The following is a 23962-nucleotide window of genomic DNA, read 5'->3' as shown; positions in this document are numbered from 1 at the left end:
CTAAAGTTTTGGGGGGTTGGTTTGGGGTGTTTTTCCAACTTGAATTTATTAATAGAACACTGGGCCTCTTCACTGTGAGACAAGTTAGAAAATGGCCTTTAGAGCAGCTGCTCTGCTGTTCTCTGATGGAGGGAGAGGTGGAACAAGCCCGTGAGAGGTGAGCTGGGAATTTGCACGGAGCTCTTTAATCCCAGCCCTGGTGTAATGAACTGTCCTGAAACATCTGCTGGGGTCACCCTGGGGCACACGGAGCCCTCGCTGCTCTTCTGGCCTGGTCAGGGGAGCGCTAAATTTTTACTCCATAGCTTGCCTCTGAATCCGAGTTCCCTCCAGATCCCAAGCACTCCTGGGTACGTTTCCCTTGAAAAAGGTCCCCTTTTGAGAAAAGACTGTTATCAGAAGTTCATCCTGAAGCAAAGCCGTGGCAGTTTGGGGCTGGCTGCGGTGCCAGGCCCGTTCTGGAGGTAGGGATGAGCTGTTTATTCCATGGGGTAGCTGGGGCCTGATCCTGTGGCTGGAAGGAGAGAGTGTGGGACGGGGCTGTGTCTGAGCCTGTCTGAAACCAAACTTCTGCCTTCAGCTTCTTGCTTCCTCTCGGCTGTAATTCAGGGGTTCCTGAGCAAGTAATGGATCAATCACTCGAGTATTTCAGGTGTTTGTACGTATTGTTCCTGTGTCTGGGAAACCTGGATCCTTCCTAGCCATCCTCCTACTTAAGAACTTGCCCAGAAATCACAAGCTGTTGTCTTACACCTGAGGCCACCCTGGTCCTGAATTTTACTTCTGTGTTTTTGCTGTGTTTTCTAAGAACAGTTCGCCAGTGCAGCTTAGGGATTTTGCTGTGGAGAGAGTTCTAAACTTTGCTTAACCCCTGTTTTCTTCCCCAGATCCTGTCTTTTGTATACAGCAATCTCTGAATCATCACTCAGAGTAGTTGGAAGAGTATTGTCGGCTTCTTGTTACTTAACCAGGCAATGTATCCTGCTGGGACTTAACTCTCAGAGAAACCTTGTGTCCTTAAAATGTGTCTTCTCAAAAGGTCCTGCTGACCTTAAGATTTTAGGCAGGTTGGTTGTGTTACAGGTCCCTGGGAGAAAGGATTGGGCTTCCTTCTTTCTCCCAAATGGCATTTGAGTTGAGAGAAGTTACTGAAGAGGCTCTAAATGTAAATAAATACTGAAAAGATGATGAATGATACTGGAAAAGTGGTTAAAATTCATATGATCAAGAACAAATTGGGCAAAATCTTTGTGGTCCAGCAGAGCAAGATAAAGAATCAGTTGGAGAATCTTGATATTCCCCTCCTGTTAATGAGTCACATCCTGGGGTATCCAGACCATCCCTCTTGCTCTTGTGAAACTGTTCTTGCTTGAAGTCTGTTGCAGAGTGCTGAGCTGGATGCTTGAAGATCCAAGCTGGAGCTGAGGTTTGTCACTGTGTGAAGGAGGCTGGTTTAGTTTCTAGCATCTGGGCACCTGTTCCTCCAGTTTTCCATCTGCACTGGGTACAAGATGGGACTAAAAGGTTTCCCATCACTTGAGCTGGCACCAGAGAACTTCCACAGGTGCGGTGGGAAGGTGCAGGTGTCCTTCACTGATGGACCAGAACACGTGAAGAGCAAGCAGGAAATGATCCCAAACAACAAAACTCTCCTGATGAACTTAGAGGACAATTTCCTTGTTTAAATCTGGCCTTAAATATATTTATGGTTATTGTCTGGAACTTTGCCAGAAGCTCCAGCATTGTGCAGCTCCCTTTTAAAGGTGTTTTTCTCGAGATGACAGGATTTGTTAAATGCCTCTGGGCGCCCCATTGGTCTCAGACTGATCTTGGCTGTAGCAGTCAGTGGCACAACTTCAGGGAAGGAGCTTTGACAGGGAACTTTGGGAACATTCCCTCATTTTGTCAGTCGTGGAGAGGGCTACTTGCTTAAACTGTAACATGTTTTTGTTGGGCCAGTACGTTTTTCCAGAGGGAAGGAGGTGGGGAAGGTTCTTCAAAGGTGTATCTTTGGTGGGATGTGGCAGAGCGTGATGTGAAACCTAATTTTCTAGACTGTTCATCTAAGGGAAGAGGTGCTATTCTATTCACCACTTCAAGAGGCTTTTGGAATGTAATGGTATTAAAAATCCAGCCTTAATGGAAGGAAGGAAATTTGTTTTCCAAAATCTGCCTCCTCAAAGCCACTTGGAGCAGCACGCAGGAGAACTGCACGAGGAAAACTAGAGCCTAACTTGGCATTTGGTTCTGAATTAAACTGATTGTTTGCTCTTGCTGCAGTTTCCTATCAAAAGCCAGATTCTTTTCCCCTTCCTTTATAACCTTCATGAAAGAATCTGATGGATGCAACTAGCTCGGTTCCAACTCTGCTGGCCCATTTCTACCCAAGAGTACACCTGGAATTTTGGTCTCAAGCTAAATCTTAGGAAATATCCGTTAGACTTTTATTAAATGAAAATGTATTTCCTCTTTTGAAGCTCTTGGATTTTAGAATGAGCTTTAGTAATGCTTCTACCACATGAAATAAGTGTTGAGAATTTTTAGTTTGTTGTCAGGTTTAAATTTTCTGATGGCCTTAAACATACCTGTATATATGTCTTTGCAGTTCTTTAACTCAACGTTGGAAACAAGTTGGTCCATGGCTTATGTAAACACTTGAAAAATAAATCTATTTAAATGTTTTATGTCCTTCCCTTTCAAGCAAACATTTCATACCTAAAGGGATTGTCTTGCTACACTTGTGTTGCGTTGGTGGTTTTGTCTCAGTGATTGGGTTTACCTGGGTTCACCTAAAAAAAAAACCTGTTCCACAGCCTTTATGATTATTAATTCAGTAGTTTTATCGTATTTTTATTATCTTTTAAAACAACCCCAAACACATCCAGTGGTGTTAAATACATTTTTCCTACGATGTCACTTGGTTTTAGATACTTTGTTGTTTGAATGTTCAAGTTTTAAAAAGAATTGGCAGTATTAAAAGCGAAGAATAAATATATCTATGCAAATAGCTCGGCTCAACTTTGGTGTTGAAAGGTTAGGAGTAGTTTTACTGTCAGTTTGAGAATAAAATTCCGTGTTTCTGAAAACTCGCTGGAATTTCAAGTCAGGTTGAAAAATCGTTTTCCTGTTGCCACTCCACAGTTGTGCAGCTTGGGGTTTTGTATGGAAAACTTTCAAACAGCTGTGGTGGATTTATTAAGCAGCAGAGCTTAAATCTTATAAGCTTTATAACAGTTTTATTGAGGAGCAGGGTTCTTAATATTTCCTGGGGTTTCGTTTCGAATCCTATAAAAATGAACCCTACAGATTCGTTGTTTTCTGTATGTGTTCTGTTTGCTCTCTGCAGGCTTGTTTCCTTGGGGAAACTGTCTCCAAATGCCCTTTTTTTAACGTATGTTTGTTTTTGTCGTCTCTCCCCCCAGCAGCAAAAGCCACCCAGACTCAGAGTTCGGCTGGTGTGGAAATGGAATTAATTCTCTTTAGAAAGTCAGAGGCCTGGTCTTTGTGCCCACACGCCTGGGGGGCTGCAGGCAGGATTTCTTTGGAACGAAGCATTTAAAAAATATATCATCAGCCTTTCCATTGCGACTGAAGTTTGGTTCGTCCCCTTTTTACAGCCAAAAGTCACTGAAATAAATAAATAAATACATAAATACATAAACAACAGCTGTGGGAGGTAAGGGCTGCTCTGTGTCTCGCAGGGATTTTGGGAGCCGGCTGGGCACAGGAGTCCTTTCCCATGTGGAAAGCTACCTTCAGTTATTCCGTTTGGAAGTTCAATAGGCACAGAAATGTGCGTTTAGACAGAAATGTGTATTTTTAAATAGATGTGCGCGCGTCGCGCAGGCGGACGGCGCGGGCAGCCCCGGGGTCCTCCCACGCTGCGCGGCGCCCGCGCCCGGCCCCACGTGGCTCCCACGTGGTGCAGCGGGAGAAGCGGCGGGGGAGAAGCGCCGGGCAGCCGCAGCCATGCAGCGCCGCAAGGTGGACAACCGCATCCGTGTCCTCATCGAGAACGGCGTGGCGGAGCGGCAGCGGAGCCTGTTCGTGGTGGTGGGCGACCGCGGCAAGGACCAGGTAACGCCGTCCCGGAGCGGGTGCGGGGGTGCCTGTGGGTGCTGATACCTGCCCGGGCCTGCCGTAATCCCTCGGTCCCGGCTCCTCTCTGCCTCCAGCAGGAATTAAACCCTCACAGCCCCGGGCACAGCAATGGTGCCTGAGCAGGAGGGAACTCGCAGGGACAGAGGGTTTGAAAATGGTGTGTGAGACCTCACCTCAGACATCTCCTGTCTGGGAAGCTCATGAGCATCAAACACAACTCAGCACAGGCTGGGGTTTTTGTGCTTGGTTTGGTTTTTTAAACTGGGGTGAAGGATATTTAATTTCCTGGCCAGCTGGAGTTTTTTTTCCTCTCTCTCTGCCCTGAGCTGTGATGGTTTCTCACTCGGAGTGGGCTTGGTGTACGGAGTCGTCTCACAGATGAACCTGCTTGGTGGAGTTGTGTGGAAGAAATTAAGTGCTGAAGTCGTTTCTCTTCAGAGACTCTGGCCTTGTGTTTTTCGACAGTGGGGAGGGGAAGAGCAGCACGGCAAACCCGTGGTGGTTTAGGATAAGTCGGTTCACAGAATCACAGAATTGCTCAGGGTGGAAAAGCCCTCCCGGATCCCTGAGTCCAGCTGTTCCCCCAGCAATGCCAAACCCGCCGCTACCCCCTGTCCCCAAGTGCCACGTCTGCATGGCTTTTAAATCCCTCCAGGGATGGCGACTTGACAGCCCTTTCAGGGAAGAAGTTTTGCTTCATATCCACCCTGCCCCTCCCCTGGCCCAGCCTGAGGCCGTTCCCTCTCCTCCTGTCCCTGTTCCCTGCCAGCAGAGCCCGATTTCCCCCCCCGGCTGCCCCCTCCTGTCAGGGACTTGTGCAGAGCCACAAGGTCCCCCCTGAGCCTCCTTTGCTCCAGGCTGAGCCCCTTTCCAGCTCCCTCAGCCGCTCCTGGGGTTCCAGCCCCTTCCCAGCTCCGTTCCCTGCCCTGGACACGCTCCAGCCCCTCGATGTCTTCCATGCAGTGAGGGGCCCAAAACTGACCCCAGGATTTAAGGTGTGGCCTCCCCAGAGCTGAGCAGAGGGGAACAAGCACTGCTGCTGCTATTCTGTTCTAACTGCTGTACAGCTGATAATTCCTTTGTCTCCCTAATAAACGAATTATAAAAGAACTTGGGAAAAAATGAGCTATTCAGGTGGCAGTGCAGGAATGTTGGCATTATTTACTGATGGGCTCTGGCATCTCCCAGGTCTGGTTGTGTTCAGTGTTTTCACTGAAACACGCAGTGGGAAACCCATATTAATGGATTATCCATAAGAGACGAGCCCTAGGAACTGTGAGTAGCCTGGAATAATCAGTGCATGCAGTTGGTAGTTCTGCCAGAGAGGGGAACTAAGGAAGCAGGAGATAAAATCCAGTGTCTTCAATTTCGTGCAGCCCTGGAGAAGGCACAGACACAGCCTCACTTCGTGTCCAGGGATCCCTCTGTTTTCCACAGCAAAAATGCAGCTGTAAAATTAAGTTTAGAAGAACTTGCTTTTAAACCACTTTGCTTTTGGATGTTCCCTCCTGAGCTGTTTGTGAGTGTTTGTGTGCTTTGGCAGGTCGTCATCCTTCACCACATGTTGTCCAAGGCCACGGTGAAGGCCAGGCCCTCTGTGCTGTGGTGCTACAAGAAGGAGCTGGGCTTCAGCAGGTGAGAGATCCCCCGTGGTCCTGCTGCTCTCTGGGGAGCAAACGCTGTAGGTTGAGGGATTTGGGTGTGAGGGGAAGCCAGGTTCGTTCCTGGAGGAGCTGGGGGAAGTTTGCTCTTCCAGGACTGAAATTTGGCTTCCACAATGGGGTTGACACTGGCAAAAAGTACCTCTGGTTTTTTCCTGTAGCTCTAACACTGACTCTGCTGCCCTGGACCAAACTCCCCCTCACCTTTTTAACCCCAAAACTCGGGCCCCTCACCTGTTGAGCCTCAGTCATATTTAGGACTGAGCTCTGACTTCCAGACTCAGCCTGAACACGCTTTTCTCAAACCCTTTCCCAAGAAAACTCCTGTGTGATTTCGCCCTCCAGCCACCGGAAGAAGAGGATGAGGCAGCTCCACAAGAAGATTAAGAGTGGAACTTTGAACATCAGGGATGATGACCCCTTTGAGCTGTTCATAGCAGCCACAAACATCCGCTACTGCTACTACAATGAAACTCACAAGATCCTTGGGAACACCTTTGGGATGTGTGTCCTCCAGGTGAGGAATCGCTTGGCTCCCAAAAGGGGGCTGCAACAATCAGTTGGAATGCTGCAGGAATAGGGTTTGTTGTTTCTGCCACTTGGGTTCTGGTGGCCTTGCTTATCCCTCACGAGCTGTGTGAGGGTGAGGTGGCCTCGTTGGTAGGAGCTGTGACAGGACATTGGTTAGTGCAAATTTAGGTGTGAGTTAAACTTGGAGGGATGAAGTTTTGAGGCTTCCTGTGCCTTTCAGTAGGAGCCAGCTGCACCGATGGGCTCTGGACAGCTCTGAAGTTCTGTTTACTCCCCAGGATTTTGAAGCCTTGACTCCAAACCTGTTGGCCAGAACTGTGGAGACAGTGGAAGGTGGTGGAATTGTGGTGATTCTCCTGAGAACTATGAACTCCCTGAAGCAGCTCTATACAATGACCATGGTATGTTCAGCACAGCGTGGCTGTTCTCTACCAGCAGCTGCATTGAGGTGATGCTGAGTGGGTATTTATTGCTTCTATTATGGGCTGTGATCCTCCTTCCATCATCTTTCCTGCTCCTTCATTCATCTGTGACTGGATTTATTATACTCAGGCATTTCTGAAAGGCTGCCAGGAAGGAAGGAATTACAAGGAAGAAACAAGAAACACCTCTCACTCACAAATGGAACTCTGTTCTTCCGTCCCATGACAGTTTTGGAAAGAATTTATTCTGTCTGCCCATGTATCAGCAATTTAAGTTAAAAACATAGAGCCTTTGCAGTGTTTTGTGTATTAGGTGAGGTCAGCTTCACAAAACAATTCACACTGAGTGTGCTTACACCTCAGTCTGGAGTTGTTGCCATTGTTAATAATGCCAGTAGGTGAATTAAAGTGATAGAATATTTTTCCTTTGCATCCCTGAGGTGCTTGAAATGTTCTGGCAGAGCTGACCCTTGAGTCAGGCAAGAAATACGTAAGGCTTGTAAAGAAAGCATGGGTGGGGAGGGAACGTTTTTAACAAGGGTTTGGGAGATGTGGGTGTTTCACAACAGAGTCAGAATCCTGTCTGGGATGTGCTGTGGCTGGAAGGGGAGAGACAAGAGTGGGAAGGGAGGTGTGACAGTCCTGTAAATGTCACTGTCACTGCTGCCCCTTCTCCAGACTGACATTTTCTCTCTGTTCCTTTTCTTTCTCTTTCAGGACGTTCACTCTCGGTACAGGACAGAGGCCCACCAGGACGTGGTGGGGAGGTTCAACGAGAGGTGAGTGACTCAGGGTGCCAAGGGTCTGGGCTGTCTGCCCAAGGAGAGCACCAGGAGCAGCACTGGGTCTTCCTGACAGGGAAGCATCCCACGGGATTGCATTGGAATAGGCCTTTTCTGAAGGCAAATACCCAGCTGGGGGTAGCTGTAAATACTCACTCCGTGTTTAGAAGAGAGTTCAAATGACCCACCGGGGAGTGGTGCTGGTGTTTTACTGAGTTTTCTCTGCCTGCTCAGGTTCATTCTGTCCCTGGCCTCGTGCAAGAACTGCCTGGTGATTGATGACCAGCTGAATATCCTGCCCATCTCCAGCCACGCTGCAAACATCACTCCTGTCCCCCCCCAGTCCCAGGTCAGTGAGTGATCCCAGCCCTTTTCCCTGGCAGAGATCCCTCTGAGTTGGCCACGGGGTGTTAAAGATTGCAAAAACAGGGAATTTTTTTAATTTCACCTTGATTTATAGCAAATGATGGCATTGCAGAGAGGAAGCAGAATGTTCTGCAGAAATTATGTGGGAGCTGTTTTTTCTTTCTTCATTGGTCTTTATTTTAAGTTTCCTGGCCCATCTCTCTCTGTGCTCGCCCGTATTTATTAATTTTCCTGCACTGCTGCTCAGCCCTGTGAGGTGGAGTTTGATTGTGGTTGTGGAGGGATCTCAAGCTGAGGGACAGATGGGACAAGACAAATAAAAAGACTTTTTTGGCAGTTGGAGGATGGGAGAACACTTTGGAAAGAAGCACATTGCAGGCTCAGGGCTCTGGCAGTTGTTTCAGTTTCTTAGTTACACCTGTCACATTCCAGAAAAAATTCCCTGAGGATAATTCAGACACGTATTTGCACTGTTAGAAATGTTTCCTTTTACCACTTCCACTTGTAGACTGCAGTGGAGTGGAACCAGTTTTAAGCAGAAATCTCAAAGAATTTGAACTGTGCTGTGTGGCCTAAGAAATAACCAACACAGCTTCTGTCAGAGATGGTAAAAACATTCTGATAGGGCCCTGATTTTAAAAAAAACCCAACAAAATAAAACCTCCTTTTAGCATTAGAACAATACTGACAGCAGCACAAGTGCTCCTCTGCTGGCTGGAGAGGCTGGAGCCTTTGGGAACTTTAAGTGGCAAGAAGGAAAATCAGCCTTCATTGCCATCTAAAATAGATTGTGTTTGTGTCCAGGTTTATGGTTTGGCTCAGAAAGGCTTGATATTATTTCAATATTGCTGCTGCAGTCGTTCTTCCCCCTACATGGACACTGCATGTGGCAGGGGTAACAAAGATCATAAAGACTGAAAAATGAGTTAAATTATTCAAAACATTTCCCCAGAATCTGTTTTTCCTATCAATGCCATTCTCTAATTACTGTTGACTGCAAAATCCTTCCCTCTTTTTTTTCCCCTCCAAGCTTGGGGAAGCCAGGATGGGAGAACCTCTTTGTGACCATTCTCCTGAAGATGCCTGGAAATTTAAGTGTTAAATATTTGTCTGTCCATATAAATGTTCCTGTTGCTAGGGAATATATTCTCCTTGTGGTAACTTTTCCTTCCAGATCCCTTTCTCTGCCCAACCAAAGGTGCCAGAAGACACCACAAGGGTAGAAATGTGCTGAGATGTCCTTGGCTCATCCTGTTGTGTGCTTGCAGGAGGAGAGCCTGCGGCCCCAGGACCTGGAGCTGAGAGAGCTGAAGGAGAGCCTGCAGGACACACAGCCTGTGGGAGTTCTGGTGGATGGCTGCAAAACCCTGGATCAGGTTGGTGTGGTGGCCAAAGCTGAGGTTCTCTGGGCTTGGCAGGTCCCAGTGTGAGAGAAATTGGAACGCTGTTTTCTGGGGTTTTCTTTAATCCTCAGGCAAAAGCAGTTCTAAAATTCATTGAAGCCATTTCTGAGAAGACCCTGAGGAGCACTGTGGCATTAACAGCAGCCAGGGGACGAGGGAAATCTGCTGCTTTGGGGCTGGCCATTGCTGGAGCTGTAGCTTTTGGGTGAGTGACCCCCCCCCCCCCCCCCCAATCCCCCAGGCTTTATCTGCATCCCTGAGTTTAAAAAAAACCAAACAAAAACGAGATGGCAGGATCTGAATATATTTGCAATTTCCAGTCTTAAACCCCTCATATTTTTGGTCTTGTGTCTTTTGATTGCTGCATACACTGTTGGTCAAGTTTTTCTTAAAACTCCAAGTAATCACACATAAATTGAGATAAGTGTCTGAAGAAATCTGCTGTGTTTTGGTTATTAGGTAAACAAAATTATTAGGTTATTAGGTAAAATCAACCCCTTCTGTAAAAAACCCATCCTATTTAGTATTTATGTGGTAAAATCGGTCAGAAAAACTGTTCAGCTCTTGTTTTGGTTTTTTTTTCTCGGCAGTTACTCCAATATCTTTGTCACATCTCCCAGCCCTGACAACCTCCACACTCTCTTTGAGTTCATATTTAAAGGCTTTGATGCACTGCAGTATCAGGTGAGGGGAGCAGACTCATTTTACAGTACTTTCAAAGCATTCCTGCCTAGGAGGTTTTTCACCTCACCTGGGCTTTTGGCTACAGATATTCGCTACCAGCCTTTTTTACAGTGCTCTGCAAGAAAAGGAATCGTGGGAGAGTTATGTTTCTTTCTCTGTTTTTAAGCAGGGTAAATCAGTTTCTTTGTGAAGCAGATTTTAACATCAGTAGATAATTTCCCAGTTCTCAGGCCTTTGAAGCTTTTACAAGAATTCTTGATTAGAATGTGAAATAACAATGTCTGAGCCTTATTTTGATGATGATGATGATGGTAAATTATATTTTTTCTTAGATCTTCGCTTTTCATATTGTTTAAAAATGTTATTTTCCAGGAACACCTGGACTATGAGATTGTTCAGTCCTTGAATCCGGAGTTCAACAAGGCAGTGGTCAGAGTGAATGTGTTCAAGGAGCACAGGCAGACCATCCAGGTAATTGGCATTCTTGCCTTTCCACTCTTTACTCCTGGCTGTTGTTTTTACCAGTGCTGAACTTGTTCTGGTTTTAAGCAGGTTCATTCTGTGTGGTGTGTAACTGTCCTGGTGGGTTTTGCTGAAAGGCAGACCTTTAGGGAGCAACTTCCTCAAAATACCTTCTCTCTTTCAGGGAATAACTTGTAGACTAAAAAGCTCCCTCGTGGGCTTCTCCCAAAACAAAAGCAAAGGAAGGTGAAAGGAGCACTGCAGGAAGAGCTTTTAGTGATTAGATTTCCTTTATTTTCCTCACCTCTGCAGATGAATTGGTGTGGAATTGTGCTGAACAAGATGAGTGAGCCAGGCCTTGTCAGGGCAGCATAAACCCTCTCCTGACGTTTTGATTTCCACATCCCAGTCTCTGGCTTGGTGTTTGAGGAGAACAGGGACAACAAAGAGCTTTCCAGGGCTCCAGCTTTGTGAATTCTGATGTTTCCCTGATCCCAGGCAGGCTGCTGCTGGCAGTGACAGTGTCCTCTCGTTGCTTGCAGTACATTCACCCTGCTGATTCTGTGAAGCTGGGGCAGGCCGAGCTCGTGGTGATCGATGAAGCTGCTGCCATTCCTCTGCCCCTGGTGAAGAACCTGCTGGGCCCTTACCTGGTGTTCATGGCTTCCACCATCAACGGGTAAGGCTGGGGCAGCCACTCCGTGCTGGAGCTTCCCCAGAGCTCTGGATGGCTGCCTGGTTCCTCGCCTCAGGCGCTGTGTGTCCTGTTTCTCAGGTACGAGGGCACCGGTCGGTCGCTGTCCCTGAAGCTCATCCAGCAGCTCCGCCAGCAGAGTGCCCAGAGCCAGGTGACCCTGACAGCAGAGAACAAATCCACAGCCACTGCCAAGCTCACCTCAGGTACAGCACGTCTGGGGCTGCTGCCGGCCACATCCCATGGCTCTCCCACGCATCCGTGTGCTTTGCAGCCGTGGGGAGGGGGCTGCGGGGGGAAATGGCGGAACTCCGCTGTTGGTCCCTCACGAGTGTCAGGTGGAAGGCTTCTAAGAGGTGAAAGTTAGCAACTGACCATTTCCTAATGTGGGAGCCCTTGAGAGCACAGGGATGCTGTGGGATTCTTGTGGCTGGCAGCACTGAGTGTCCTGTGCAACCCTTGCAGCTCGCACTTTGCACGAGGTGTCCCTGCACGAGTCCATCAGGTACGCCCCTGGGGACCCCGTGGAGAAGTGGCTGAATGATCTCCTGTGCTTGGACTGCCTCAACATCACCAGGATCATCTCTGGCTGCCCACTGCCAGACACCTGTGACCTGTATCCTCGCTGAATGTTCCTCAGGCTGGTTGAGGGTTGGTTCTGTGGCTGGTGGGATAAGCTCAGCACACGATCTTTTCCCTAAGACCTCACTCCTGGAGTTAAGCTCTCCTGGCACCGGTGGTGTGTGGTGCCAGGGCATCACCAAACTCCAGTTTTGCTGCAGAGACAACCTCAAGGAAGGGTTGCATGAAGGGAATCCCTTGTTGCAGTTATAAAAGGTTTATCCTTACAGATGAAAGCTGTGAAAGCTGCAAACGCTGCCCAACATCATTTATTCCTGTAGATAAAGCTGTGGAGTCTAAGGGGACAAGCCAGCTTGTGGCCCAAATCTTGAAAATAAACCAACAGGAAGCTTTCTCCTGCTTTCCAAGGAGGTTTTTTTCCTTAATCCCTGCGTTTAGGTACTATGTCAATAGGGACACACTCTTTTGTTACCACAGAGCATCAGAAGTTTTCCTGCAGAGGCTGATGGCCCTCTACGTGGCTTCACACTACAAGGTAGGGCTTGTGCTTCTTCCATCCAATTTCATTCCCAATTTCAGTGTGGAATTTTTCGGGGACAGCAGCGCTTGTTGTGACAGCCTGGCTGAGATTTCTGAACAGCTTCTGTTGCTTCTTGCTGCGTACAGAGCTGTATTCCCCTTTCTCTGAGATCTCTGCCTCAGTCCTGGCTGAACATACTGGATTTCCAGATAGTCTGGAATATTTTTGCCTTGAGAAAGTAAAATTCTAAATGAGCCTCCAAGCTTGTCAGGATTTTATCAGTGCTGAACCTCATTTGCAGCTCTCTTTACCATGTTCTGGTGGCCTCAAGTTCATCAAGAGCAGCACCATTATGATACTGAAAAGAGAAATGATTTATCGCAAGGTTTCAAGACCAGGGGTGATCTGTAGATGTGAGTGGGGAAGTCCAGAAGCACTGAAGTACTGAGCTCTAAAAATCTGAGGCTTAAAAAAAAATTTAAGATCTGGTACTTAAGAGGTAAGGAGCTGTATGAAAATAGGAAGTTCAGGCTCATACATGTTAGAGCACGAGGTTTCCCTCGAGGTGTCTGGCGGTGTGACAGCCACGAGCTGGCCTGGGAGCTCCTCCATCCCTCAGCATTGTACTGGTTCCAAATTCCTTAAAAGCTCTACATGTGGAGAATAGAGGGATTGTTTAGAAATCAGCTGGACTTTGAAGCTCTCCTCACATGGAATAAGCATTTGGGTAACACTCCCAGGCACATCCGTGGGATTCTTGGGATTGTCCTGTGCAGGGCCAGGAGCTGGACTCGGTCCTGATGGGTCCCTTCCAACTCAGGGTATTCGGTGATTCTCTGCATACTTTTTCATCTTTCTGATGTCTTTACCCTCCAGAACTCCCCCAACGACCTCCAGATGCTCTCTGATGCCCCTGCCCATCATCTCTTTTGCCTTTTGCCACCTGTTCCACCCACCCAGAATTCGTTACCAGAAGTCCTGGCTGTTGTCCAGGTAAGAGAATGACTCGAGTGTCAGTTTTGATCCTGCCATAGCTGAGTGGCTGTAGGAGAAAGCATTTTGGTGTGTTCATGGTTTTTCTGCCTTCCCTGGCAGGTGTGCATGGAGGGAGAGATCTCCCGCCAGTCCATCATGAACAGCCTCTCCAGGGGAAAGAAAGCCTCTGGTGATCTTATTCCCTGGACCATTTCAGAGCAGGTGAGTGATTTGGCTGTGCACTCACACCCAGGCTGTATCTCATGCATTTCCTGTTCCCAGAGTGCCCAGCTCTGTCCTTTAAGTCGACTTTTTGTCCCTTGTGCAGTTCCAGGATCCGGACTTTGGGGGCCTGTCCGGCGGGCGCGTCGTTCGCATCGCGGTTCACCCGGATTATCAGGGGGTAAAGTACCTGGGACCCAGCTGTGGTGGTGCCATGAAAATGGCTCTCCAGGCAGAGCTCAGGAACGGGGCACGCATTCCAGTTCCTCCAGTTTTTAGCATTTAAAGCTCAGGGCACCAAACCAGTGCTCCCGTGGTTCCTAGGCAGCGCCGGCGCATCCCGGGCAGCCGTACACAATCCACATCCAGGGATCTTTACTGTCACACTACCAAGTGTTTGGCATTTCCTGAGCGCCAGAGTTAAGCCCCAAGAATTACTGCACAGCCCTGAGCTACCAGCCGGGCTCCCACCGGGATTTTGGAGACCCTGAGTGTCCTCCTCCATGGAGCTGCCACGTGGCGAGAAAAAGCATTTTTGGAGTGACCCAGTGATGTCTGCACTGCTGATGGTTAATGGGTTTTAAGGGCAGAACGTTGTTGCTCTGTATTAAAAATCAGAGACCTCTTTTTGCTTACAGTGTGTTCCTTCTTCACAGATGGGCTATGGCAGCAGAGCTCTGACTTTGCTGCAGATGTACTATGAAGGCAAATTCCCATGTTTGGAAGAAAAAACGGTTCAAAAGCCAAAAGAAATCACAACTGTGAGCAGCGAGGTATGGTAATTTCTTTTATTTTCTGTCGTGCTAAGCTGTGCAATTTCCCCTGTAAGTCTCCTCTCTGTAAGGAGGAAATAATCAGGTTTGATTTTCATACAGAAGAAGAGCTTTGATTGGCAGCTTTCTGTGGGGGTTGCTGCTAACCCAGTCCCACTTTTATTTTCCAGACTGTGGGTTTATTGGAAGAGGTTGTGACACCTCGGAAAGATTTGCCTCCTTTGCTGCTCAAACTGAGTGAGAGACAAGCTGAGAACCTGGACTATCTCGGGGTGTCTTATGGCCTGACACCCAGATTGCTCAAGTAGGACATGATTCTATTTCCCACTTACATCTTGGCCTTCTTGAACAGATAATGAGCTCTACTTGCCCCATTTTTCCAGGGTGTAGAAGTAAGAACAGCCTGTGATAGGTAGGGAGAGGTTAAATTCCAATTCCTGTGCCCTGTAGAAACTTGAGGTGTTGCTGACTCCAGAGCTGGTGGTGGTTTTCCTGACTGATGTAAATGCCTTTCACAGCACCTGGAAAGTTTGTTCATGTTTTGGCATCACATTCATAATTTTACACTCCCCTGAGCTGGAGCCTCAGTCAGGTGGGTGCTGTTCCTGCTTTCTGTCAGTGTTCATTTGCACTGATTGTTGGGGTGTCTTAGAGACTTGTGCCTGCTCCTCACCAGCTCTCCTTGTACAGCAGATAAATGGCCTTTAACCACAATTTATTACTGTGCAGTCAGCAGCTCCCTAATTCTCAGTGGGTTTCTGCTTTTTCCCAGGTTTTGGAAGCGTGCTGGATTTGTGCCAGTTTATCTGAGGCAGACCCCAGTAAGTACCACACTGTTCCTGAGGGAAAACCCAGCCCTGCTGAAATCTCTGGGCATGTATTCCAGGAGATTCTGTGAGAAGGGATTTGGGGTGGGAAGGTTTGCTGGGGCTGCTTTTAGGGCTTGGTTTATGTCCATTTTTGTTCTTTGGGCCTATAGTTAAGGAGTAGAATTTTAGGGTTGGGAGTGTGGGCCTCCAGGTAGTTAGCACATAAAAATTTAGAGCAAAAATGCAGCTGTTGAAGGTTATTAATGTGTTTATTGGTAAAATAGCTGAGATTTACCAAATTCTAGAAGTTCATAGGTTTTCCATTAGGTGGAGGTGGTCAGTAGCAGGTGATGCATGTGTTGTGGATTTAGAAGATATTTCCCTTCCTCAGCTGAGCACAGAGTGCAAAAGGTTCATGGGGGTGATGGGAAATGAATCCATCACAGAACCACAGAACTGAATCTTGTTTATCAGAACGACCTGACTGGGGAGCATTCCTGCATCATGCTGAAGATGCTCAATGAAGAGGACTCTGAGCAGGAGCCTTGGCTCACTGCCTTCTGGAAAGGTAACTCTGACCCTGCTGACTCTGCTGACAAGAGCCCTCTGGGCTCTCCTCATTATTCTAGAGGTCCTCTGGGGTAATTTATTTTGTCCTCTTGCCCTGTAGATTTTAGGAGGCGCTTCCTTTCCCTGCTTTCCTACCAGTTCAGCACCTTCTCTCCCTCCTTGGCGCTGAATATTCTACAGAACAAAAACATCAAACAGCAGCCCCAAGCACGTGAGTACCCTGACTGGGACAGCTGAAAATGCACAACAGGGCACGGCTGGAGCCTGGCACCTGCAATTTGCTGTTTTCTCAAGATGTTCAAGAGAGGAGAGTCCTCTGGGGAGAGCTTGGAATCTGTGTCTTGTGGGGTTTTAGTGTCTGTCTTGGTTAGAGGGTTTTCCTGCTGCAGCGAGGGAGCAAACCTCTTTTACAGCAAAACCAGTGGGAATTGTTAAAGGCTGGCAGTTTCTCAGCTCTCACTGGTTTCAGTCTCTCCAGCATGCTGAGGTGGATAAGCTGGGCTGTTCTGGCAGTTGCCATGTTTTCCATATGGATGTCTGCCTGCCTGAAACAAACTTGGGCTAACCAAGCTGGCAGTGTTACTGCATTCTGAGTTGTGTTGGGAAGAGAACCCATGGGGTAGCAACTGGCCTTTCTCAAACACAGGAAAAAGTACTAAATACCTGAATAAATGTTAAACACTGAGATCCTGGGTAGCTCTGAAGAACGTTCCTGACCTTGCTGCCATGTTATTGTCCCCACCAGCCATCAGCCGTGCTGAACTGGAGTCGGTTTTCATCCCGTATGACCTGAAGAGGCTGGAAATGTACTCCCGCAACATGGTGGACTATCACCTCATCATGGACATGGTTCCCACCATTGCCAGGATGTTCTTCCTCAGCCAGATGGGAGACATGTCCCTCTCTGCTGCACAGTCGGTGTGTACGGACGGAGTGGAGCGAGGATTTGGGAAGACACAGGGAGTGCAGTGGGGAATGTGTGTCTGTGTTTGCTCTGTGACTGGGATACGTGTCTTTTCCTCAGGCCCTTTTCCTAGGGATTGGCCTGCAGCATAAATCTCTGGACCAGCTGGAAAAGGAGCTGGAACTGCCCAGCAGTCAATTGATGGGACTCTTCAACAGGATCGTCCGCAAAGTAGTGCAGGTGAGAGCAGCAGGACAGGCCTTGGTCAGGTGGGACCGTAATTCCAATATTAGCAGAAAATAGGGCACTAAGAGAGAGCTGAATCAGAGCTGGGCATCCTTAACACATCCCCAACTACTGACCGTAAACCTCTTTGTAAGGTGGGCAAAATCCCAGCAGGGAAATGTGTGGCAGTGATTTAAATGCCCATGGCAGGGGGTTTGGAGCTGGATGATCATTAAGGTCCCTTCCAACCCAAACCACTTCATGATTTTGTGTAGTGATTTCCCAGATAAGAGGGCTTATCTTACGTTTTTCCATGTTGAATGCCCCGACCAAAATGCTGAGCAGACAACCCATGTTGCCTGAGCCATTGTTCAGGGCACTGGTGGCATCTCAGCTTTTCTTGGAAAACAGGTAAGTTCTTTTCCAGTGTTATCTAGAGGTAGACTTGAAATCCAGTGAAATAACTGGAAAGTTTTGGATCTGGTTGCTGGTTTTCTTTCTCTCTAAGGTTCAGGAGAGCAAAGCTCCTGAAGTCTGGCATTAGGAGCTCATTGTAGAGGTGATAAATGATGTTTAACAAACCAAGTGTTACATGTGCTGGGTTATTTCATTTTCAGCTGTTCAACACAGTCCAGGAAAAAGCTGTGGAGGAGCAGATGGCAGCAACAAAGGACGTCGTGATGGAGCCAACGCTGAAATCTTTAAATGACGATTTGGTAATTACAAACTTTGCTCCTGGTTCCTATGTAAACCCTTCAGGGAGTCCCCTCGAGTGCAGAAACATCTAAAGTCATCCAAATTTTCTTGGATGGAAAGGGTTCCACACCACATCTGGCTCTGTAAGGGAGTTAAAACCTGGCAGGTTTGCATTTTGTGCACGTGGAGTTGTGCTTTAAGCTGCAGTTTGGGGGTTTGTGTACAGATAACGTGAAAATGCAAGTAGGTAAAAGAGAGAAGCTATTGAGGATCAGCTGGTATTTGTTTTAGGAGATGTATTTGTGGGAAAAGGCATTTTCCTGCCATTACAAAGTCATTGTTGCCCTCGGGACTTAATGGATCTTGTGCTGTCCTGTTGCAGGAGGAGGCTGCAAAGGAATTCCAAGAAAAGCACAAGCAAGACGTGATGAAGCTGAAGGAAATGGACCTCACACAGTAAGGATTCACCTGCCTGGGTCTCAGATCCACTTTTTCCCTGGGTGGAATGCTGGATCTTGCTGGGATTTGTGCTCAATGCTGTAGTTGCAGTAAACCATCATTAAAAGAGAACTAGTGTGTATTGTCAGCAGTGGGTAAAACATATAAAAAAACCCCAAATCAACACAAAAAGAGCAAACAGCCAGAGCTTTTACTTAAAAGTGTCAGCAGATTTCTCCCTTTCTGGTTCAACAGGAGTTTCAGATGCCACTGATTCTTCTCTCTCCCCTCCCACTTTTTGTCTTATAAACACTGTCCCCTGTGCTTAATGTCCCTGGAAAGTTGTCTGGCTTGGCCCTACATTGATCTTTGTTAAATCTGAGAAAAGGATTAAAAGCATCTTGGAATCTGTGGTTGTCAAGTTTGAAGAAAGGACAAGAATGGGTGTGATTTGAAGTGACTGGCAAGTCAGTCACATAAGGAAAATAAATACAAGCAGAGTGTTTTAAAATGAATTCCATTTTGTAGCACTGATAGTGCTTTTTATCATTTTGGATCATGTTGCCTTGCTTTGTTTTTCTCTCAGCCAGAAATAGATTTTTGTTCTCCTCCATGAGGAGAGAGAGACAAAAAATTTGTTTTGAACGCTTTTCAATGCAGGTTATAGAAAACTTTGAGGCTTTGTCCATCATTGTTCAGCTCTGTGTGGACAAAGCCTTATCTATTCCAAATCTCCAGGAACTTGAGGTGGAGAGCAGCCACTCCATTTTGCTACACAATTGCTTTGCCTTTTTAACTCGGGGTGTAATTTCCAGGGTGCTTGAACACCCAGACAAGGGCCACATGAGCTTACTTGAGTAGCAATTATTGTCTTCATTTCTCTTTTCAAAAGCAAGCTGCAACTCTTCACTTTTCCCCAGACTGATCTGGAAAAGCCATCCCATGCCAGCTTGGCCAGCCTGGCTTTGTGTGCGTTTCCTGAACCTGATTTGGTTGGGTGCTGGCACAGTGGCTTGGTTTGCAGAGCAGTGTGTGCCTGACAGTAGAAACACCTTATTTTTCTGGTTTTTCCTTTGTGCTAACACTTTGACTTGACCTTTCCTTCGCCTTTCCCACTCCAGGTACATCATCCGGGGTGATGACGAGGAGTGGAACGAGGTGCTGAGCAAAGCAGGACAGAACGCTTCCGTCGTCAGCTTGAAAAGGTTAAGGAAGTTGAAATATTCCAGAGATCTCTCTGGTCTTCCTGCTGGCTTTGTTAAAATGTTTTGCAAAGGAGTGAAGCCTAAGGGTTCAATGCAGGTTAAGTGAACTCAGTGTCCTGGACAGATCCTCAGCTTTCCTGGAGAAATTGGGGTGTGAGAAGCTGCGAGCTCTGCTGCCCAATGTTGCTGTGTTGCTCTAAGGATAGTCCTCTCTTCATTAACTTGTTTAATTCTCACTTTATTTCTGATGGTCTGATCCTGATCCCACACAGAAGCTGGGACTATTCCTCCCTTGGGAATAGTCCCTGACTGCCCTGTTTGCTTTGGGATCTAACACTGGTTGGGAGCCCCTGGAGAAAATGCAAATTCAGGGAAGAATTCTTTCAAATGTGAACTTGAGCCTGGAAAACGTCTGTGTTCCTGCAATTCCTTCCTTTTCATCCATCTTCTTTCTCCTGCCTTGCCCAGCATGGAGTCTTCCCGTATTTTTCCTTGGGGATTTATAGTTGAGACTTCCCTGCTCATTTATTTCCCCTTCCTGGGGTGCCTGACAGGTCAAGTAATTATGTGATCTCTGTTCCACCCTTTCATGGTTTTTTCCATGAGTGCTGGAAGCTGTGAGTTTCCAGAGGCCTTCCAGGAAGGAGAGAGTCTTATCAGTTGCTTATAAAGATCAGAGCTTGGAATTTTGTTGCTTTTGCTCAAGTCAGAATCCAGTGCAGGGACAAAATTGTGTGTTTAAAACTATCAGTGGTAGTTTCTCTTCTAGATACTCTAAATTCCAGATACCCCATTTAGGACAGATAAAGTTTTGAAAAAGGAAGACAAGAGCTAAAAATTAAGATCTCCTGGGTTAGAGAATCTCAGGACAGACACTCTAAAATTTAAGTCAGGCTCTTGTTTGTGCTTTTTCTAGCACCAAGTTTAAATAACCCAAGAAATGGGGTATTTTCTCCCTCACTCCTATTTTACAACAAAAATTTCCCTGCTGGATGGCAAGCCAGTGTATTTCTAACAGCTGTTTTGTTCCTGTTTCCCAGTGAGAAGAAAAGAAAACTAGAAACAGCACGAGGACCCAAGCAACAGAAGAAATTTAAGAAGACTAAAGATCTAAAGCAGAAGAGGAAGAAATGACTTTAAAGCCGATCAATGAACTTGAATTAACAAGTGCTGGGTCTGTACTTAAGAAGTCCTGTTCTCCTCGAAATCAAGAGACTCTTTTGGAGGGAAGAAAAATCCTCAGAGGCGTTTTTCAAGTGTTTGTATTATGGGAAGAGCAGAGTTCAAGTGTTTGTGTGAAGGTTTTTACATGAAGTGTGACTGCAGAGCGTGAGTGAGGGACTGGAATGCACTGGGATGTTATGGCGGTGCTTGAGCAGCTACAGAGTCCCCATTCCAAGAGGGCAGATCAGTCTGTAAAATTCCTGCATCTTAAAGGTTCTGTGGTTTATTAAAAGAGTTTGGACAACAAAGGACAGAAGTGTGACTCTGCCTTAGCACTGCAGCACACCTTGATCTCTGCAGCTGCTGGGTCTGGTGGCCCTTTGGAGCTTGAGGGGGCTTTTATGTACTTTGTGTTTGGGGCTGGCTGATCACTGCCCACTAACTCTGTCTCCCTGCTGTCCTAGAGCTTCGGTGGAAAGTTTTGTGTTCAGGTTGCCAGGAGTCATTATTGTACCCAAACCTGGTTGTGTGATCTTCTCTCTGACCTCAGGGGCCAGTGGAGCAGCCAAGCACTGAATTCCCAGCTCTGCTGGTCCACGGTCCCAGCTTGGCAGTAACGGTGTTCCAGTCTGGAGCTGGGACTTGCTGGGAGTGTGGGTCTGCTGCCTGTGGGACTCCAGAGGCTTCAAACCCAGGGCAAACCTTAGACAGTCCCAATGCCAATCCTGAGTGCCCTGGTGCAGTGCCTTGATATTCTTCTGGCTTTTTGCTGTGGGGGTTTGGAACAGAGACCTCCCTGCAGCTGCTGCACAGCTGTGTTGTATTTACCTGCAGATCTCACAGCTCCTTTTCCTGACAAATCCTAAGGAAACAGTTCCTTACTAGGTGAAGACAGCTTTTCTTCTCTAGAAGGCTGATTGTGATTAAACACAGGTTTTGCACAACACAGCCTGGGCCTGCCTGTGGTTTGTAAGCCACTGTGTGTGGGTTGGTGGCAGTGGCACATTCCTGAGCAGGGACACCTGCAGCTGCAGCCCTCAAAGAGAGGCTGGGATCACCCAGCAGCACTGCCAGGGCTGTGGTGGCCACTGGCTGCCCTGAACCGGCTCCAGAGATCTTGGAAAAGGAGCAGACATGGAAGGCAAAGGAGTGTGAGGCTCTTGAGAGCTGCCCAGGATGTGCTGGGGAGAAAAGGTGAGTGCAAACTCTGTCTGGTTTTGCTGTTACTGTTGAAAATAGTGTTGTGCACCCTGAGATGGTCTGTCCTGTTGTTTATTCCTTAGAGCCTGTTGGAGTGCTGGCCTGCATTTGGGAGGAGCCAAGGAGCCTGGAGCTGGGAGGTTTTTCCTGTCAGAAATCCATGGTGGGGATGTTTTCTCTGGCTGTCCCAAGGGGAAGGAACAGCTCTGGAGTGGCTGTATCCCCTGAAAAACCAGTTCAGGACTGTTCATCTGACTCTGCCCCTGACCTGTGGCTTCCAGGGACCCTCCTGGTGTACCAGATCTTCCACTGCTGCTTTTTAAAGAAGGAATTCCAAACACAGTAAGTCAGTCATACAGTCTGAGCTGTGCCAGTGGTGGGGTGTGAGGGGGCGCAAGGGTGGTATTTGAAACATTCCTGACTGGAATTGGGGCTGACCCTGCACTTCAGATACCTCTGAGTGGGCATTGAAGGGCTGGTCCCAGTGCTCCAAGCCCTGTGGTGGAGGTGAGCCAGAGTTTGCTTGCAAAAGTCACTGCAGGGAAGAATGACAAGGAGGTTTGTCAGAGTGGTGCTCTCAGACCCCACCTGCCAGTCTGTGCTTTGGGTTGGAGGTTGTTGTGTATTGGCCCTGCAGGGAATCAATGTCCCCTTCCCACCTCAGCCCAGCAGATCCCAAGGGCTCTTCCTGGAATACTTATTCTTTGCTTCCCTTTGGGCTAACTTAATCTGCACCCTTCCATGAGCAATTCCTTGGCTTCTCCTGGAGAAAACCCCACAGCAGAGGCAGTGTGCAAAGGAGCCCAGAGCTGTGCTTGGAGCAGAGAGTGCTGAGAGCTGCGTGTGCCTCTGCTGCCCCAGGCTGGCAATATCCCCATGGCACAGACTGGGCAAATGGGATTAGAGGGAGCACAATCCCTTCCTGGAAGAGGTTTTCTCCTGTGCAGATCAGGCACAGGGCAGGAAGGGAACTTTGGGAATCAGCTGCTTTCCCCCAGAAAGCATCACTCCCACCAGCATGGATGACATGACCTGTGCCCACCGCTCACGATGCACCCAGCCAGAATCAAGAGCAAAGGTTGGTTTGGGTGGGAGCACTTGAAATAACTTTGAAAGAGAAGAAATCACCTTTTGCTGCTTCTTTCTTTCTTGCAGATGCTGGGATTGCCTCTGTGGACATGTGCTGAGCTCTCCCTGCAGGGAACTGTCAGGCCTTAACAGCTGTGAGGTTGTGTTCTTCTCAGTGGGGAACTGGAAAGAATTATTAATTAATTAATTAATTGCAGAAATGTTTTCTGAACCTTTCCCCTTTCCTGGTAGATCTTCTCTCTCTGCCTCTGAATTTACAGCTGTTCCCTGGTGTCATTGGTCCTGCCTGAATTCCTTGCAGCTCCTCACTGGGAAAACCTGGGATAACTTTGAGGGGACAGAGGAGACATTTTTAGCTGAAAACCTGGGGTGGCTGAGAGGGGACACAAGAATTGTTTGTGTAGGAAAATGGGAGGGGATGTCGAGGGGAGCGAGGTGGCATTTTTGAGGGAAAAGCTGAGGTGATGTTTAGGAGAGAGAACATTTTTGGGGCAGAAAAGAGTTAATATTGTACAGGAAGGAAAATTTGGGGGGTAAAACTTGATGTAACCTGTAGGGGACAGAATGAGTATTTTGGAGCAAAAATGAGGTACTCAGTAGTAGACAAAGAAGGAACATTTTGGAGGCAAAACTTGACAAAATCTCAAGAGTAGAGAATGAACACTTGGAGGGAAAAATGAGGTGATGAGTACTGAGCATGGGGGAAAATTTGGGGGCTAAATCTGAGCTAATCTCTAGGGGAGAGCATGAACACACTGAGGTAACATGAGGGAATCAGTTGTGGGCAGGTAGGGAAACTTGTGTAAAAATAACATTAAATCAGCTGTAGAAAGAACATTTTGAGGTAAAAATGAGGTAAGCAGTAGTAGACAGATGGAAAACTTTGGGGGTAAATCTTGATAGAAGCTATATGGTAGAAAGTAAATAAATATTGAAGGAAGAATGTGGGAATCAGTAGTGGACAGGTAGGGGAATTTTGGGGGGTAAAACTTGAAATAGTCTAAAGGTTGAGAATGAATATTTTTAGGTAAAAATGAGGTAATAAGTTGTGGACAGTTAAGGAAAATTTTGGGGGTTAAACTTGAGGTAATCAGTAGTCAACATTAGGTAGAATTTGGGGGGCAAACCCTGAGGTAATTATGTAGGAACAGTAAGGGTTTTTGAGAAAAAATCTGACCTAATTTGTAGGGGGCAGAATGAACATTTTGGGGATAAGACAGACATAACCTGTGTGGTTTTGGTTTTAAAATCTAGTCAGTGTACAGGGGACAAAATAGACATTTTGGTAATAAAATCCGAGTTCATCTGTAGAAGAAAGAACTCATATTTTGAGGTAAAAAGGAGGTGATCAGAACTGGGCAGGTAGGGAAAACTGAGGGGGTAAAATGTGAGGTCATCTCTAGGAGAGAGCAGGAGCATCCTGAGGTAAACTGAGGGAATTGCTGTGGACAGGTGGGTAAATCTGGGGGGTAAAACTTGAGGGA

General features: G+C 47.3%; 1 protein-coding gene across 2 annotated transcripts; it reads left to right on the top strand.

Moving 5' to 3' along the window:
• The first annotated feature begins 3913 nt into the window (after window positions 1–3913).
• On the top strand, window positions 3914–23142 carry NAT10 (N-acetyltransferase 10). Of its 2 annotated transcripts, XM_042022382.1 has the most exons (30): window positions 3914–4077; window positions 5645–5736; window positions 6108–6279; window positions 6572–6694; window positions 7433–7494; window positions 7732–7846; window positions 9132–9239; window positions 9338–9471; window positions 9857–9950; window positions 10323–10421; window positions 10955–11091; window positions 11188–11312; window positions 11572–11722; window positions 12127–12223; window positions 13085–13201; window positions 13304–13405; window positions 13512–13586; window positions 14062–14178; window positions 14349–14482; window positions 14951–14999; window positions 15462–15555; window positions 15658–15768; window positions 16303–16475; window positions 16582–16701; window positions 17304–17402; window positions 17765–17838; window positions 18942–19025; window positions 20066–21383; window positions 21473–21731; window positions 22545–23142. In XM_042022382.1, the coding sequence occupies exons 1-28, from the start codon at window positions 3970–3972 to the stop codon at window positions 20157–20159; spliced, it is 3060 nt and encodes a 1019-aa protein (XP_041878316.1). In that variant the 5' UTR covers window positions 3914–3969; the 3' UTR covers window positions 20160–21383; window positions 21473–21731; window positions 22545–23142. The 2 variants fall into 2 exon arrangements, with proteins under 2 accessions (XP_041878316.1, XP_041878315.1); XM_042022381.1 differs by having other exon boundaries at window positions 20066–21731.
• Window positions 23143–23962: the final 820 nt, after the last annotated feature.

The sequence above is a fragment of the Corvus kubaryi genome, unplaced genomic scaffold (assembly GCF_017639235.1).
Source record: "Corvus kubaryi isolate FWS band 111438036 unplaced genomic scaffold, C.kubaryi_AGA036_p1.0 37201, whole genome shotgun sequence".
In the NCBI taxonomy this organism is placed as follows: Eukaryota; Metazoa; Chordata; class Aves; order Passeriformes; family Corvidae; genus Corvus; species Corvus kubaryi.
This window is presented reverse-complemented; position numbering and strand designations above follow the sequence as displayed.

Coding starts and splice junctions, on each gene's coding strand:
- NAT10 (XM_042022382.1), top strand. CDS start 3,970: ATGCAGCGCCGCAAGGTGGACAACCGCATCCGTGTCCTCATCGAGAAC. Junction 14,179..14,348: donor TCACAACTGTGAGCAGCGAG/GTATGGTAATTT, acceptor TTTATTTTCCAG/ACTGTGGGTTTATTGGAAGA. Junction 17,839..18,941: donor AAGGAAATGGACCTCACACA/GTAAGGATTCAC, acceptor TTCCCACTCCAG/GTACATCATCCGGGGTGATG.